This window comes from Plecotus auritus (genome assembly GCF_963455305.1).
Source record: "Plecotus auritus genome assembly, chromosome: 11".
NCBI lineage: Eukaryota > Metazoa > Chordata > Mammalia > Chiroptera > Vespertilionidae > Plecotus > Plecotus auritus.
Window position 1 is genome coordinate 49,570,290 of NC_137777.1, and position 18,163 is coordinate 49,588,452.

The 18,163-nt window shown below is 41.4% G+C and overlaps 1 protein-coding gene across 3 annotated transcripts in view; it reads right to left on the minus strand.

Annotated features, from left to right (window-relative positions):
- The window catches only part of UBE2V2 (ubiquitin conjugating enzyme E2 V2), a 71,549-nt gene that overhangs the window by 36,509 nt on the left and 16,877 nt on the right, over positions 1 to 18,163 (minus strand). For 2 of the 3 annotated variants that reach the window (XM_080647095.1, XM_080647097.1), the window contains exon 2: positions 2,398 to 2,546. In XM_080647095.1, coding sequence (XP_080503221.1) covers positions 2,398 to 2,546 — 149 coding nt within the window. Of the gene's footprint in view, positions 1 to 2,397; positions 2,547 to 13,343; positions 13,464 to 18,163 lie in introns of those variants that run through there. The other variant, XM_080647096.1, reaches the window with a different exon arrangement.

An 18,163-nucleotide genomic window follows, 5' to 3' on the forward strand; every position in this document is an offset into this window, starting at 1 on the left:
ACTGAGACACCAATCTCAGCAGGTTTTATTAAATGGCAAATGAGTGCTGTGACCACTCACCTTTACCCAGTCCCATGTGCCTCAGTGAGGGAGATAACTTGAAAGAGGATGCAAGGCAGAAAATCATTGTGTGCTGAATAGTCTGGCTTAGGAGGAGTACTGTACCATTGCAAGGTCCTCCCCTCCACCCTCGTCCTGGCACCAAAGAGTGAGAGGGTGCTCAACGACTAATTGAAAGCAGAGGACTCACTGGAAGAGAGGCCTGGCCTGGCAGTCAGCAGCATTGGTCTATGTGTCCCCCGCTTGCTGAGCAGGCTCTACCCCCCCCCCCCTACAAGCTAGAAAAGTGTTTGCCCTCCCTCCCCACACTGGGCACACCTTAGACATGGGAGTTTCCTGCAGTCCTATGACACCAACTTGGAGAGTCCTGCTGGCGGCCACAAGAGATCAGGCAGGAGCTGTTCCTCCACATTTGCGAACTATGCTTTGAAACGGCCCACAAAAATTGCTGAGGAACTTATACATAACCTCCAAAACATTCTTCAAGTTTAAAGTTCACTGGAGGTAGTGGCTCAGTGGCTAGAGTGTCAGCCCACAGACTGACGAGTCCCGGGTTCAATTCCAGTCAAGGGCACATACCTCAGCTGTAGGCTCGATCCCCAGCCCTGGTGGGGGTGCATGTGGGAGGCAACCAATCAATGTGTTTCTCTCACATCAATGTTACCCTCTCCCGGTCTCTCTCCCCTCCCCCCTTCCACTCTCTCTAGAAATCAATGGAAAAATATCCTCAGGTGAGGATAAACAGACAAAAAAATTTTTGAAATTTATACTCCATCAAGTTCAGACCATCTCAAACTATTCATTAGGATTGCTTGTAAGTTATAAGCACTTTTTTTTTTTTTACCAGACAGACCATGTAATAATGTTCACAGGCAGTGAAAATCAAAGTTTTCATTATAAATAGCAAGTTATAAAACACATAAAAAATTCTAATCACCAGTATTATATTTCCTTCTTCAAAAGTCTTATGGGCCAAAACCGGTTTGGCTCAGTGGATAGAGCGTCAGCCTGTGGACTGAAGGGTCCCAGGTTCGATTCCGGTCAAGGGCATGTAACTTGGCTGCGGGCACATCCCCAGTAGGGGGTGTGCAGGAGGCAGCTGATCGATGTTTCTCTCTCATCGATGTTTCTAACTCTCTATCCCTCTTCCTTCCTCTCTGTAAAAAATCAATAAAATATATTTAAAAAAAAAAAAAGTCTTATGGAAAAAAATCAGAGCATGGGGGTGGGGGGCATTTGTTAGTGTAGTAGTGTATATAAATTTTGCAAAAGAATACCAGAAAATATAAAACATTAATTAATTCTTTAAATTTAACATTGCTAATTACCTGATCCATTTTTCTTTTATAATAATCAACAGGAAATTTAAACTCTACCCAACAGGAAAATATGTGAAATGTTCAGTTAACAAGGTAGCAAACAGTATACAAAAACAGAGTGAGAAAAAAAAACACCTTTAAATTTGTGTTTTTTTCCAGCAAGTCAAAATATTATACAATACATATTTCAAAGACTCATTGCAGGGAGTGCAATAAATGGGACCTTTGAGTAAGAAATGCAGAGTAGAAAAAAAATTCCCAATCTGAAAATATTTTGAGTAAAAAGAAAAATTCACAAACTTCAGAAAGACCTAAGAATAAAAAACAATGGGCCTGTTCCCAACATCACAAGAAAATATTCAAGAATCATAGACTTTTCAATATATTTTATAAATGAAGAATCTGAGACCTATAGCATTTACATGGCAAGTCAAATATCACAAAGCAAATAGCAATGTGCTCTCTAAAGAAACCAATTTAGAAATTATTGGTTACACATAGTGAGTTAGTAATATATTATGTCAAAACACACTGTTTGCTCTTCCCAAATAACCCCTCCATTTCCTCACCTTTTCTCCTCTCTATCTGGAATGTTCTCCATCCCCATCACCACCTTCTGAAATCCTACTAGTCAGTTCTTTAAGGCTCATTCCAAAGGCAACTTCCTCCACTGTTCAGCCTTCCTCAATTATTCCAGCTAGAAGAAACATATTCTAAAGTCCCATAGTGATCTTTCTCTGCCATATTTAGAGTCTGTCATTTACATTTATTTTTTCTTCTCTACTAAACTGCAAACACTTTGCTGGTAATGACTATATCAATCTTTTCCCCCCAATCCTCCAGAAAATCAAGTATCATATTGTGCACAATGGTAGCATCAGTAAATGCATACAAAATAAAAAGGGAATAATTGTTTCAGTTAGAATTTATCATAATTATTTAAATATATTGTAAAATAAAATGCTTATTGTAAAGTGGATATAAATATCAATAAAAATATGTAATTTATAGCACTGACCCTTGGTGGCCCAATAATCATGCCTGTCCACCTTGTAAGTGTCATATCTTCATCATCTTCAAGGCCCCAGCTAACCGTACCATCGCCTACTCCTTTTTGTCCTTCTTCAAGTTCTTCCAACAAGCGAAAATTACGAGGAACTTTAACTCCTATACAAAAGAATGTCAATGTAAATGCAAAAAGCTCACAATTATAAGAGCTATACATATTCAATTTCAGTATTTTCCAAATTAACCTTTATAAATTATTTCCCCAAAAAGCAAAATTTCCTCTGAAAAAACATTCTGCTCCAGAAAATTTTGAATCTAATAACCTCTCAAAATGAAAACGCTACAGAAAGCACTGTACCAATATTAATAGTACAGAACATGTATATAAATTCCTAGTCAATTCCATACTAACATAAATTAGTCATCAAAAATCATTATAAAGTAAATAGTTGAGTTTTTGTTCCTAGCCAAGAACAAAATGGACATGACCAGAAAGTTCACAAAAGTTCGATTTTCTTAATATATATTCTTCTCTAATGACTTTTAAAGAATAATGTCCATCTTTTAAAATGTACTAAGAGGTACTATTTTCTAGAATATGCTAAAGCAGCCCCACCCATGGTCCCCAGTTAGTCTCTTTCCTGTTCTCATCCCTAATCAATGGAGTCCTCTCTCCCCCAGCTCATTTCCTTATGGATATAGCAATTTCCTAGGTCATGCCCTTCACCTTTTTGCCCAAACCCTGGCAAGTTTTACACAATCTACAAACCTTTCTCATACCTCCAGTTCTCTAGCCTTTAACTCCATCACTCCTTACAAATTCTGAAATCTTAACACAAATACCTTCCTCTCTGCCTCGATTCTCCTAGCCTTTCAGTTTCCCACTCCCTCATTTTCACTAAACCTGGTCTTTGCCATTATTTTAACTTCTAATCCCTGGAATCAAACCACAATTCTTCCAATTTATCACAAACTTTCCTAGGAGTACTGGCCTAACCCCTCCAAAAAAAATGGACCCTATGGTTTTCTCTGTTCACAACAGCATCTCACATGAAACACCCTCCAGCCCCACTGCACAAGTCCTGAAAAAATCTTTTCTCTGGCTCAGGCAAGAGCACAAACTTACACACACTCACTCTCTCATGCACACACATACAAGCAATTATGAAGCACAAAGAAAGAAGTGATTTTGTATAACTTCTGTCTCTTGCTGAAATCAAAATATCTCTTTCACTTACTAATTCATAGTAATACTTTGACATATAATCAAAAGCTAGTAAGTACTGTAACTTAAAACAAAAACACTAGCCACTTTATGTTCTGTGCTTCATAAAAAATGCTTGAAAACCTTGGGCCACAGATATATGGAGCTGTTATAAATCCCAAAAACAAAAGTAGTCATTATTATAACTACTGTGATTATTAATAACCATTTGTTAAGCATACATTATATTTTAAATAAAGTATCCCATTTACTATTAAAAGCATTCATTCTACAGTTGCAGAAACTCAAGTTTAAAGAAGTGATGTGACCTGCCAGTTTCTAGACCAAAGTTACTCTTTTAGCCCTTAAGTTACATAGTACTACAAGCTACACAAGCAGCATATCATGGCACAGATCTAGGAGTCAGACAGCCCGGGCCCAGCTCCCAGTTGACACGTGACCTCAGCAGTTATTTCATCTGTAAAAGTGAGATAACAATAGTTCCTACCTCCCAAAATCATTGTGAAAATTAAATAAGATAATCCACTGGAAACAATAAATCACTGACTCACATGGCTCTGAGGGAGGGGCTATTTTTCTCTTGCATGCCCAGAGAAAAATAGCAGAGTCCTCCAATGCACAGTCCTCCCTACGCACAGTGAAATCTTGGTCTGTTTTGGCCTGACGAACTCTACCACATCAATTGGCCATAATACAGTCACTGGTCCCACCCTAACGAATCCCTGAGATGACAGCCCACCACAAAAGTCTGCAAGTACATGGCGGTGGTGACTGGCCTTAGTGCACAGAGACTTCTGCTGAGTGGCCTCAGACCCAGATTAGAGTTCAAATCTGTATCAATCTGGTAAATACCACTTGTTCCTACCTGCTGACTCAATGAGAACCTACCTCACACAACTCATTTACCACCAGAGACTCTTTCAGTGACTGAGTCTAACAGGCAGACAGTAGGCAGAGACAAATCTCTGGTGCCTTGGGCCTTTTGCTGACTTACCCCAGGCCCAATGCTGGTGAAAGGCAGCTTGGAACCTCCTACACACACCCAGGACAAGGAGACGCAGCCACAAACTGTGGATCACTTTTTTTTTTTTTTTAATATATTTTATTGATTTTTTTACAGAGAGGAAGGAAGAGGGACAGAGAGTTAGAAACATCGATGAGAGAGAAACATCGATCAGCTGCCTCCTGCACACCTCCCACTGGGGATGTGCCCGCAACCAAGGTACATGCCCTTGACCGGAATCAAACCCGGGACCCTTCAGTCCGCAGGCCGACGCTCTATCCACTGAGCCAAACCAGCTTTGGCTGTGGATCACTTTTTACTTCCAGACAGCCGAGGGCCAGTCACAGGCACCTCATGACATTAATGTGCACTGGAGGACCTCCCAAGAGGCCCCAGAACTAACACACCCTGGTGGCAGGCTGCACACAATGTCACAGCATGACCCAATAAGCTCCACAAGCAGCACACCCAAAGGGAGATCTTGAAAGGAATCAGATCTTTCTGGGGTGAATTCCACTTCCAGGGCCAGGGCCTGCACAGCAGTACATACACTGTGGTCAGGGGGTGGATCCTCACAATCAGCCAGCCTGTGGGTGAATCCCACCAAAAAACATGCCAACAGCAGTCAAGACTCAACTACAGCCTAGTGGGCGTGGCTCAGTGGTTGAGCATCAACCTGTGAACCAGGAGGTCACGGTTCGATTCCCAGTGGGGGCACATGCCCAGGTTGCAAGCTTGATCCCCAGTGTGAAGCATGCAGGAGGCAGCTGATCAATGATTCTCTCTCATCATTGATGTTTCTATTTCTCTCTCCCTTCCTCTCTGAAATCAATAAAAATATTTTTAAATAATAAAAGACTCAACTACAGAGATTAAAAATGGTGGCAGAGGAAGTGGATTATTAGGCTATGTGAAATAAGTCAATCTGAAAAAGACAAATATCCCATGATCTCACTTACTTATTGAGAATAAATAAGTGGAATCTAATGAACAAAAAGAATTGACCAACAAAATAAGACCCGAAGCAGGGAGGCATGGAACAAACTGACATACCTCAGTGTGGGGTTGGAGGGAGGACAAGAGATAAACCAAAGAACTTATATAGCTTACATGCATAGCTCATGGACACAGGCAATACCTGGGGGTGGGGGTGGGGGTGTGGGGGAGGAGGGATAAGGGCTAGGAGGAGGGGGGTAAAGGAGGGGAAAATGGGAGATATCTGTAATACTATCAACAATCTATATATATAAAACGTTAAGTGTCCGTCTGTCCGACCAGTAGCTATGACACGCACTGACCACCAGAGGGCAGACACTCAACACAGGAGCTGCCATGACGCACACTGGCCATTTAAAAATAAATGGCACCATGGACCTGGCGCCAACAAACCAACACTTGGCTTCCCCCAAGTGGGACACCACCCCAGAGCAACACCCCACCAAATCACAGCCAACGCTGCCAGGACCCCATGGCGCAAAATGCGGCCCACAGCCCAGCCAGGCCAGCCCACCCACAGTCGCTGTGGGTGCCAGGGAATGACATCACATAGCAACGCCCGGCTTCCTCTCCCTAGCTACTAGCCTCCTTGAAGTTTCTTCAGCCCAGGAACCCAACTTGCTTTATAGCCAGGTGCAAACATTTTTATAATTTAACCTAATGTTTGTGAAGCGTTTTCACATGCCTCATCTCATTTGATCCTCACAGAAGTCCTGGAGTAGGTAGATAGGAGACTCGGTAGATTCCCATTTTCTTTTCATTAGCCAGAAAACGGAGATTTAGGAAGCTTAGAAACTTGACCCAAATGAAAAGAAATGGTGGACCTTGAAAATGACTTCAGGTTTTCTCACTGCGCAGAATTTAGTCAAACACAGCTACAGTTAAATATTTTACCCTTTGTTATCCCTGTGTGATCTACAATAATAATCTGCTTTGTGTTGATATTTACTGCTGTGTTGCTGACAATTACCTGAGAAAGAAGTTGGGGTGCTTTCTACCAAGCTGGAAAAAGTTTAGCTAAATCAGAAAGCAGGTCTAATTAAGCAAGTTTATTCTGTATCTATAAAAGGCTAAGTAAGTTGACTCACACATGTGTGATACATATAAAGCTCTCGCTGACGCCAATCACACACGTGTGTTTCAATCTGCCATTGTTGATCGTGATTTTGGTTGACACTTCTATTATAGAGAAAAAGCAAATAGCGCTATTAAAGTATTTCTTCTAATTAATTTCCTTTCATTGTGCACGGATTGGGACACTAGTAAAAAATGTGTTTTTAAAAGACTCAACTACAGCCCTAACCGGTTTGGCTCAGTGGATAGAGCGTTGGCCTGCGGACTGAAAAGTCCCAGGTTCGATTCTGGTCAAGGGCATGTACCTTGGCGGCGGGCACATCCCCAGTAGGAGGTGTGCAGGAGGCGGCTGATCGATGTTTCTCTCTCATCGATGTTTCTAACTCTCTATCCCTCTCCCTTCCTCTCTGTAAAAAATCAATAAAATATATTTTAAAAAAAAAAAAAAAAAAAGACTCAACTACAGCCCTGGAAGGTGGGGCTCATTTGTTTGGAGCACTGTCCTATACACCAAGGTGTGGAGGGTTTGATTTTTGGTCAGGGCACATAGCCAGGTTACACAGTTCAATCCCTGGTCAGGATGCATACAGGAGGCAACTGATTGATGCTTTTCTCTCACATCAATGTTTCTTTCTCTCCTTCTTCCTCTCTCTAAAAAAAAAATTAAAAAATCAATAAACATTTTTAAAAATAAAATAAGACTCAATTACAACAAAAGGGCTCACAAACCCACACAGGAGACATTCCTGGATCACCTAGTTCAGGTGATAAAAAAAAACTGCACTAATGAGCCCCACAAAACAGCTACTACATAAGGCAACCATATCAAAACTGGGAGACAGATCTAAATGCAGACAGGCAGTCAAAATGGGGAGACAAATAAACGTTCCCCAAATGAAAGAACAGCAGAAATCTGGAGAAAAAGTTAAATAAAATGAAGAGAAGCAACCTACCAGAGTTCAAACCAATGGTTACAAGGATGCTTAAGGAACCTAAGGGAGAATGAGTAAACTCAGTGAGAACTTACCCAAAGAGACAGTAAGCAAAATAAAGAACATAAAAACTGTAAGAAAGAACTAGTCTGAAATGAAGAATACACTAGAAGGAATCAGCACCAGGTTAGATGAAGCTGAGATTTGAATCAGCAGTTTAGAAGACAAATTAGCAGAAAACACGAATCAGAGCAGTAAAAAGAAAAAGATGTTTTTTGTGTTTTTTTGTTGTGGTGGTTTTTTTTTTCCAAAAAATAAGTATAGTTTAAAACAGCAGTTGCCAACCTTTCAGACCTCACGGACCACTGGTTGGCGACTGCTGCTCCAAGGGTTTCCTTAAACCAGCAGTCACCAACCTTTTGGACCTCACAGATCACCGCGGACCACTGGTTGGCGACCGCGGGTTTAAAGGACCTCTGGTAGCCTGGCCGGTGTGGCTTAGTTGGTTGGAGCATGGTCCATACACTGCAAGGTTACAGGTTTGATTCCTAGTCAGCACACATACCTAGGCAACTGATCGATGTTTCTCTCTCACCTCTCTCTCTCACCTCTCTCTCTCACACCTCTCTCTCTCACCTCTCTCTCTCACCTCTCTCTCTCTCTCTCTCTCTCTCTCTCTCTCTCTCTCTCTCTCTCTCTCTCCCCCACGCTCCCCCTTTCTTCTCTAAGATCAGTTTTTTAAAAAAAGAACTTCTGGGACAACATCAAGCATAACAACATCCATGTCATAGGGGTAACAGAAGAAGAGAAACAGCTAGGGATTGAGAACCTATTTGAAGAAATAATGACTGACAACTTCTCTAACCTGGCAAAGGAAAAAGGTGCAGAGTCCAGAAAGCAAATACAGTCCCAAACAAGAGGGCTACACCAAGACACATCACAATTAAAATACTAAATGTTAAAGACAATGAGAGAATCTTAAAAGCAGCAACAGCCTGGCCAGTATTGCTCAGTAGTTGAGCAATGACCCATGAACCAGGAAGTCACGGTTCGAATCCCAGTAAGGGCAACATGCCCAGGTTTCAGGCTCGATCCCCAGTGGGAGGCAGCCAATCAATGATTCTCTCTCATAGTTGACGTTTCTCTCGCTCTCTTTCCCTTTCTCTCTGAAATCAATTAAAAATATTTTTTTTAATGTAGCAACAGAAAGACAGTTATCTACAACGGAGTTCCCATAAGACTATCAGCTGATATGTCATCAGAAACATTTCAGACCAGAAGAGTTTGGCAAGAAATATTCAAAGTGATGAAAAGCAAGGCCCTACAACAAAGACTATTCTACCCAGCAAGGCTATTATTTAAAATGGAAGAAAAAATGAATAAAAATAAATTCACAGACAAAAAGCTAAAGGAGGCCATCACCACCAAACCAGTATTACATAAAATGTAAAAGAAACTTCTTAAAGCTGAAGAATGAAAGCCAAAACCAGTTTGGCTCAGTGGATAGAGCGTCGGCCTGCGGACTGAAGGGTCCCGGGTTCGATTCCGGTCAAGGGCATGTACCTTGGTTGCGGGCACATCCCCAGTGGGAGGTGTGCAGGAGGCAGCTGATCGATGTTTCTCTCTCATCGATGTTTCTAGCTCTCTATCCCTCTCCCTTCCTCTCTGTAAAAATATCAATAAAATATATTTTAAAAAAAAAGAAAAAAAGATGAAGAATGAAAAAACGTAAACATAGCCCTGGCTATGTGCTCCTGGTTAGAGCATCATTCCATCATTCCGTGGACCAAACGGTCACAGGTTCAAATATCTCGTTTGCAGGTTCCCAGCACCAGTAGGGCTGCGTTCAGGAGGCAACCAATCGATGTGTCTCTCTCACATCAGTGTTTCTCTCTCTCTCCTCCTGCCCCTTCCACTCTCACTAGAAATCAATGGAAAAATTATCCTCAGGTGAGATTTTAAAAAAAGCAGCCCTGGCTGATTTGGCTCAGTAGATACAGCATTGGCCTGTGGACTGAAGGGTCCCAGGTTTGATTCCAGTCAAGGGCACATGCCCGGGTTGTGGGCTTGATCCCCAGCAGGGGGTGTGCAGGAGGCAGCTGATCAATGATACTCTCTCATCATTGATGTTTCTATCTCTCTCTCCTTCTCCCTTCCTCTCTGAAATCAATAAAAATATATTTTTAAAAAAGCAAACACAAATAATAATAAAATGGCAATAATTATGTACCTATCAATAATCACTTTAAAAGTAAATGGGTTAAGGGGGGAGGTCAGTGGGGGGAAAAAAGAGACATAAGTACTACTATTTGTAATACCTTAAACAATAAAATTTTTTAAAAAGTAAGTGGGTTAAGTGCTCCAATGAAAAAATAAGATATAGGGTAGCTGAATGAATAAAATAAGACTAAAAACAAAAAAGCAAAAAAGGTAAATATTAAAAAATAAAGAAAATTTTACAAAATAAATAAGCAAAATGGTGTACAAGAGGCCCGCCTAGAAGAAAAGACACACACAGTTGAAAAGTAAAGGGATAAAAAAACAAGGTATTTCATGCAAATGAAAATAAATTTAAAGAAAGCTAGGGTAGCAATACTTATATCAGACAAAATAGACTTTAAAACAGAGGCAACAATAATAATAAGAGACAATGAAGGACATTTCTAAGATAAAGGTATCATTCCAACTAGAGAATATAAACCTTGTAAACATTTATGCACTCAATATAGTAGCACCTATATATGTAAAGCAAATATTGATGAACCTAAAGGGAGAAATTGACATTAACACAGTCATAGTAGCAGATTTTAATACCCCATTAACATCAATGGGTAGATCTGCCAAACAGAAAATCAACAAGGACACAGCGGCCTTAGAGGACACACTGGATCATATAAATTTAATTATCTTCAGAGCATTTCATCCAAAGCAGAATATTCATTTTTCAAATGTACATGGAACACTTTCCAGGATAGACCACATATTAGACCACAAACCAAGTCTCAATAAACTTGAAAAAACTGAAATCATATCAAGCATCTTCTCTGACCACAATGGTATGAAACGAGAAATTGATTTCTAGGAAAATAAACCTGAAAAACACACAAACACATGTAAACTAAATAACGTTACTAACAATGAGATCAGGAAGAAAGCAAGATATACCCTGAGACAAATGAAAATAAAAATATAACAACCCAAAATCTATGGGACACAGAGAAAGCAATCCTAAGAGGAAAAGTAATAGCAATGCAGGCCTACCTCAAGAAACAACAAAACACTAAAATGAACCATCTAATGCGACAGGGGGTAGGGGAGGCTGGGGGAAGGTCAATGGGGGGAAAAAAGGAGATATATGTACTAATATATAAAATACTTTAAACAATAAAAAAAATAAAAATAAAATGAACCATCTAACCTTACACCTAAATGAAAAAGAAAAAGAACACCAAACTAAGCCCAAGATGAGAAGAAGGAACAAAATAATAAAAACCAGAGCAAATATAAACAAAATAGACTAAAAAAATACAAAACATTAATGAAATCAAGAGCGGATTCTTTGAAAAGATAAACAAGATTTATAAACTTGTAACCAGACTCATCAAGAAAATATAGAGGACACAAGTAAATAAAATCAGGAATGAAAGAGGAAAATTAACAACTGACACAACAGAAATACGAACAAAACAGGTCCATAGGCATGGATGCATGGAACAGACTGACAGATCTCAGAGGGGAAGGAGTGGGGGAGACAGGAAGATATTAAACAAAGAACTCATATGCATATATGCCCATGGACACAGACAATAGTGTTATGATGGCCTGGGGCAGGACAGGGGCTGGATGGAGTGGGGCAGTGTGGGGAAAATTGGGGACACTGTACTACTGTCAACAATAAAAAATAAACTAAAAAAAAAAGTTATGGTACATATTACAATGGAATATTACTTGGCATAAAAAAGAATGAAATCTTACCATGTGTGACAGCATGGATGGACCTAGAGCAAGCATGTCAAACTCAAAGGCTAACACAGGTCAAATAAACAAGGTTTAAGTATATGTGGCCACAAAAAAAACCACAATCTTCAATTTTCATAGAAATGTAGGTTTACTTCAAGAGACATGCTGAATACAAAGAGCTGAAATAAATGAGTAATCGTTAACATGAAATAGACCATTTTAATAAAAATTAATATATTTTCTTGAACATTAAGTTACCAGACACTGAATAACTGCATAAATAAGTGTAATGCAAATAAACCTATTTTTCTTGTTCTCCGAAAGCGAAATATTTGCTGTTACACACACCAAACAAGTCAGTACAAGACTAATGATGTGTTGCCAAAACCGGTTTGGCTTGGTGGATAGAGCGTCAGCCTGCGGACTGAAGGGTCCCAGGTTCGATTCCAGTCAAGGGCATGTAACTTGGTTGCGGGCACATCCCCAGTAGGAGGTGTGCAGGAGGCAGCTGATCGATGTTTCTCTCTCATCGATGTTTCTGACTGTCTATCCCTCTTCCTTCCTCTCTGTAAAAAAATCAATAAAATATATTTAAAAAAAAAAAAAAAGACTAATGATGTGGCAATTGGCTGCTAAAATATTCGCTACTAGTATTAGTGGAGAGAAATGGTAAGGCACATAAGGGAAATAAATTCAGCACAATTATAATAATCAGTCATTGGCGAACTCTGTAGTTTGTTATTAATAATTATGTATAACAGGATATTGTAAAAATTAAGTTATGAAAGTTTTATTAAAACGCTTCTTACATACCATTCTATTGGCTGGGCCACAAAAATATTCGTGGTGGGCCTAGAGCTGTGGTCGGCAAACCGCAGCTCGCGAGCCACATGTGGCTCTTTGGCCCCTTGAGTGTGGCTCTTCCACAAAATACCACGGCCTGGGCAAGTCTATTTTGAAGAAGTGGCGTTAGAAGAAGTTTAAGTTTAAAAAATTTGGCTCTCACCCTGACCGGTTTGGCTCAGTGGATAGAGCGTCGGCCTGCGGACTGAAAGGTCCCAGGTTCGATTCCGGTCAAGGGCATGTACCTTGGTTGCGGGCACATCCCCAGTAGGGGGTGTGCAAGAGGCAGCTGATCGATGTTTCTCTCTCATCGATGTTTCTAACTCTCTATCCCTCTCCCTTCCTCTCTGTAAAAAATCAATAAAATATATTTTTTTAAAAATAAAAATAATATAAAAAATTTGGCTCTCAAAAGAAATTTCAATCGTTGTACTGTTGATATTTGGCTCTGTTGACTAATGAGTTTGCTGACCACTGGCCTAAAGTGTATTATGCTAAGTGAAGTAAGTCAGTCAAGAGAAAAAAAATACCATATTTCACTTAATTGTGGAATCTAATGACCAAAATAAACAAACAAACAAACAAAACTGAAACAGACTTATAGCTAGAGGACAGACTCATGGTTGCCAGAGTAGATAGGAGTTGAAAGACTTGGTGGAAAAGTAAAGGGATTAAGAAGTACAAATTGGTACTTACAAAATAGTCACAGGATGGAAAGTACAGCATAGGGAATATAGTCAATCCTATATAATAAAAGTGTAATATATAAATTGACTGAAGAGCCGAACAGCGGGATGACCATCCGGATGACCATCCAGGACCACACTATGACATCCACTGGTGCCAGGCCAGCCAACACAGGTGCGATGCGATTGGTCGGGGGCCCAGCCATCGCCCCTCAGAGGGAGGCCCAGAACACTTACCAACAGGCTGCAGCAGGTGGGCAGGGCCTCCCTCTGCAAAGGAAGTCCGGGTCCCGGATGCCAGCGGCCGGAGGGAATCCTGGGTCCCGGAGGGAAGCTGGTGACGGCAGCCGGGGAAAGGAAGGCCTACTCTTGCATGAATTTCGTGCATCAGGCCTCTAGTGATATTTTAACTACTAGAGGCCCAGTACACAAATTCATACACAGGTGGGGCTGACCGGAGCAGGGCCGGCCAGGGGAGGGGCCGTGAGTGGTTGGCTGCTTGGCCCCACCCAATTGGGGTGGGGGGGCCAATTGAGAGTGGGGCCAGCGGGGCGGAGGGGCCGTATACGGGAGTCTTTCCCCTGGTCAAACTCCCGGTTGAGGGGACAATTTGAATATTAGCCTTTTATTATCTAGGAGGTATGTTGCCAGGTGAGTACAGGAAATACAGTGGGAAGACTTTGTAAAGTATATGACTGTCTAACCCAGTGGTGGGCAAACTCATTCAACAGAGCCAAATATCAACAGTACAATGATTGCAATTTCTTTTGAGAGCCAAATTTTTTAAACTTAAACTTCTTCTAACGCCACTTCTTCAAAATAGACTTTGCCCAGGCCGTGGTATTTTGTGGAAGAGCCACACTCAAGGGGCCAAAGAGCCGCATGTGGCTCGCGAGCCAGTTTGCCGACCAAAGGTCTAACCACTACACTGTATACCTGAAACTAATACAAAAGAGTACTGACGCCCTAGCCGGTTTTGCTCAGTGGATAGAGCGGCGCCCTGCAGACTGAAAGGTCTCAGGTTCGATTCTGGTCAAGGGCATGTACCTTGGTTGCGGGCACATCCCCAGTAGGGGGTGTGCAGGAGGCAGCTGATCGATGCTTCTCTCTCATCGATGTTTCTAACTCTCTATCCCTCTCCTCTCCTCTCCGTAAAAAAACAATAAAATATATTTTTTTAAAAAAAGAGTACTGCCAAAACCGGTTTGGCTCAGTGGATAGAGCGTCAGCCTGCGGACTGAAAGGTCCCAGGTTCGATTCCGGTCAAGGGCATGTAACTTGGTTGCGGGCACATCCCCAGTGGGAGGTGTGCAGGAGGCAGCTGGTCGATGTTTCTCTCTCATCGATGTTTCTGACTATCTATCACTCTTCCTTCCTCTCTGTAAAAAATCAATAAAATATATTTAAAAAAAAAAAAAAAAAAAAAAAAAAAAAAAAAAAAAAGAGTACTGACTGTAAACAGTAATCCTATATAATAAAAGCCTAATATGCAAATAGAATGGCAGAACTGGTGAAACAACCGATTGCTGTGACATGCACTGACCACCAGGGGGCAGACACACAATGCAGGAGCTGTCCCCAGCCCACAGGCCCGAGGCCAGCTAAGGCGGGTGTCAGCAGGGCCCTCTCCCCACCGATCGCCCCTAAGATCAGCCCTGATCACTGGCCAGAATTTCGTGCACCAGACCTCTAGTTGAAAAAATAAAAGAAATACTATCTAGTATGACTAAATATCTCTTTTGTGAAAAGCTGACTCTTGCCAAAACCGGTTTGGCTCAGTGGATAGAGCGTCGGCCTGCAGACTGAAGGGTCCCGGGTTCGATCCCAGTCAAGGGCATGTACCTTGGTTGCGGGCACATCCCCAGTAGGGGGTGTGCAGGAGGCAGCTGATCGATGTTTCTCTCTCATCGATGTTTCTAGCTCTCTATCCCTCTCCCTTCCTCTCTGTAAAATATCAATAAAATATAAAAAAAAAAAAAAAGAAAAAAAAAAAGCTGACTCTTAATTTTGACTGCTGGAATATAAATTGTAAGACTGAAAACACTCTAAAATTTGTCAGTTAATCTTGGTGGCCCTATAATACTGTCTCTTTTCTCTCCATTAACATAGTACATCTGCAAGTGCCTCCTCTTCAGCAAGGAAGTAGAATGGACTAAAGATACCCAAATAAAAAAGCAGGGAGTTTACTTTGTTAAAAATTCCTGTTTTAAAATTTCCTAAGAGCCCTAACCGGTTTGGCTCAGTGGATAGAGCGTCGGCCTGGGGACTGAGAGGTCCCAGGTTCGATTCCAGTCAAGGGCATGTACCTTGGTTGCGGGCATATCCGCAGTATGGGTTGTGCAGGAGGCAGCTGATCGATGTTTCTCTCTCATCGATGTTTCTAACTCTGTCCCTCTCCATTCCTTTCTGTAAAAAATCAATAAATAAATAAAAATTTTCCTGCCAAAACCGGTTTGGCTCAGTGGATAGAGCGTCAGCCTGTGTGCCTGAAAGGTCCCAGGTTCGATTCCGGTCAAGGGCACGTAACTTGGTTGCGGGCATATCCCCAATAGGAGGTGTGCAAGAGGCAGTTGATCGATGTTTCTCTCTCATCGATGTTTCTAACTCTCTATCCCTCTTCCTTCCTCTCTGTAAAAAATCAATAAAATATTTTAAAAAAGACACTAATCACATTGTATTTAAATAAATAAATAAATAAATAAATAAATAAATAAATAAATAAATAAAATAAAAAAAATTTTCCTGCCAAAACCGGTTTGGCTCAGTAGATAGAGCGTTGTCCTGCGGAATGAAGGGTCCCAGGTTCGATTCCGGTCAAGGGCACGTACCTTGGTTGCGGGCACATCCCCAGTAGGAGGTGTGCAGGAGGCAGCTGATCGATGATTCTCTCTCATCGATGTTTCTAACTCTCTATCCCTCTCCCTTCCTCTCTGTAAAAAATCCATAAAATATAATTTAAAAAAATTTTTTTTTCCTAAGAATTTATTCCAAAAGGATGTTTTAGCATAAAAATGCTGTTTTCCCAAATTTTTTAGTAAAATCAACAGTGCAGAAAAATGTAGCATTTTTATCCTGTAACTTTAGTGCTGGAAGCCAATTCCAGCATGTCATAATTGCAAGAGTTTCATCAAAAGGTTGATGGAACTTGGGGACTCAACAAGGGCTGAGTCACATATGTTATCACCTGTTGGAATGGCTAAAGGCATTTCCCCAAAACCTGAATAGGATGACTGTTTGCTGCCAGACAGCTCAGGGCATCTTAATCTACATGTTATTGCCTCCTACTGGCCAAACACCTGAACAGTCATAGGCTATTCCCCAATCTGACAATGCTTCTGTACGAAACCCTACTCTTTGAAGTGTGTATCTCCACCTTGCCTTAGGACAATCCTATCTAATAAAAGAGTAATATGCAAATTGACCATCACTCCAACACACAAGATGGCTGCCCCCATGTGGTCAAAGATGGCTCCCCCATGTGGACACAAGATGGCCACCACAAGATGACCAGCAGGGGAGGGCAGTTGGGAGGGACCAGGCCTGCAAGGAAGGGCAGTTGGAGGGGACCCAGGCCTGCAGGGGAGGGCAATTAGGGGTGACCAGGCCTGCAGGGGAGGGCAGTTAGGGGCAAACAGGCTGGCAGGGGAGCAGTTAGGCATCAATCAGGCTGGCAGGGGAGTGGTTAGGGGGTGATCACGCTGGCAGGCAGAAGGGGTTAGGGGCAATCAGGAAGGCAGGGAGGCGAGCAGTTGGGAGCCAGCAGTCCTGGATTGTGAGAGGGATGTCCGACTGCCCGTTTAGGCCCGATCCAGGGGGGTCCCAGATTGGAGAGGGTGCAGGCTGGGCTGAGGGACACAAACACCCATGCACGAATTTCGTGCACCGGGCCTCTAGTGTGTGTTAATACAAAGCAAGGGGTCCTGAGACAAAGGAAACTTAGCTCATTTAGCTAGGCTCCTCTGACCCCCAATGTCTTTCAAAATTATCTTTCATCTCTGGATTCTTACTTCAGCTACACACAGCGTTTCTCCAGATTGCTGAACCCTTCTTATTGCTGGAACAAGAACCCCAGCAGTTTAGTAGCTTGAGGGGAACTCCACAATCCTTTGGTTGATAAAGCATTAACCTATGGTTCTGATTACAGCGTTCTCAATGCTGCTCTAAGGAATCAAAAGGGACTTTTTTTAGATGTGTTAACACTACATTAAACATTTCTAGATATTAAAAGCTGCTCTACATCTCTTCATAATACTCACTAAATATAAAATTAATAGCTGAATATGAAATAAAGCAATTTCCAGTAGTGACAATAGTCTCATAGTATCAAAAATTGAACTACTTCTTTAATACTAATAACTAACAACTAAGTCTGTAAAACATTATGATGTTACACATTGCAATTTACTGAAATTACACAGGGGGGAAAATATAATATCAACTATTGAAAGCTTTAAAAAGTTATTAATAAATATTAGCAAATCAGATCCAGCAATATATTAAAAGGATCATACACCATGACCAAGTGGGACTTATTCCAGGGATGCAAGGCTGGTATAATGTTTGCAAATCAATAAACGTGATACATCACAAAAACAAATTGGAAGACAAAAATCACATGATCACATCAATAGATGCGGAAAAAGCATACAACAAAATCCAACACCCATTTTTGATGAAAACTCTCAGCAAAGTGGGAATAGAGGGAGCATATCTCAACATGATAAAGGCCATATATGACAAACCTACAGTGAACATCATACTCAATGGACAAAAATTAAAACTATTTCCCCTAAGAATAGGAACAAATCAAGGATATCTGCTTTCACCACTCTTTTTTTTTTTAATATATTTTCATTGATATCAGAGAGGAAGGAAGAGGGAGAGAGAGATAGAAACATCAACAATGAGACAATCATTGATGGGCTGCCTCCTGCACACCCCACACTGGGGATCAAGCCCGCAACCAGGGCATGTGCCCTTGACCAGAATCGAACCTGGAACCCTTCAGTCCGCACACCGACGCTCTATCCACCGAGCCAAACTGGCTAGGACATGCT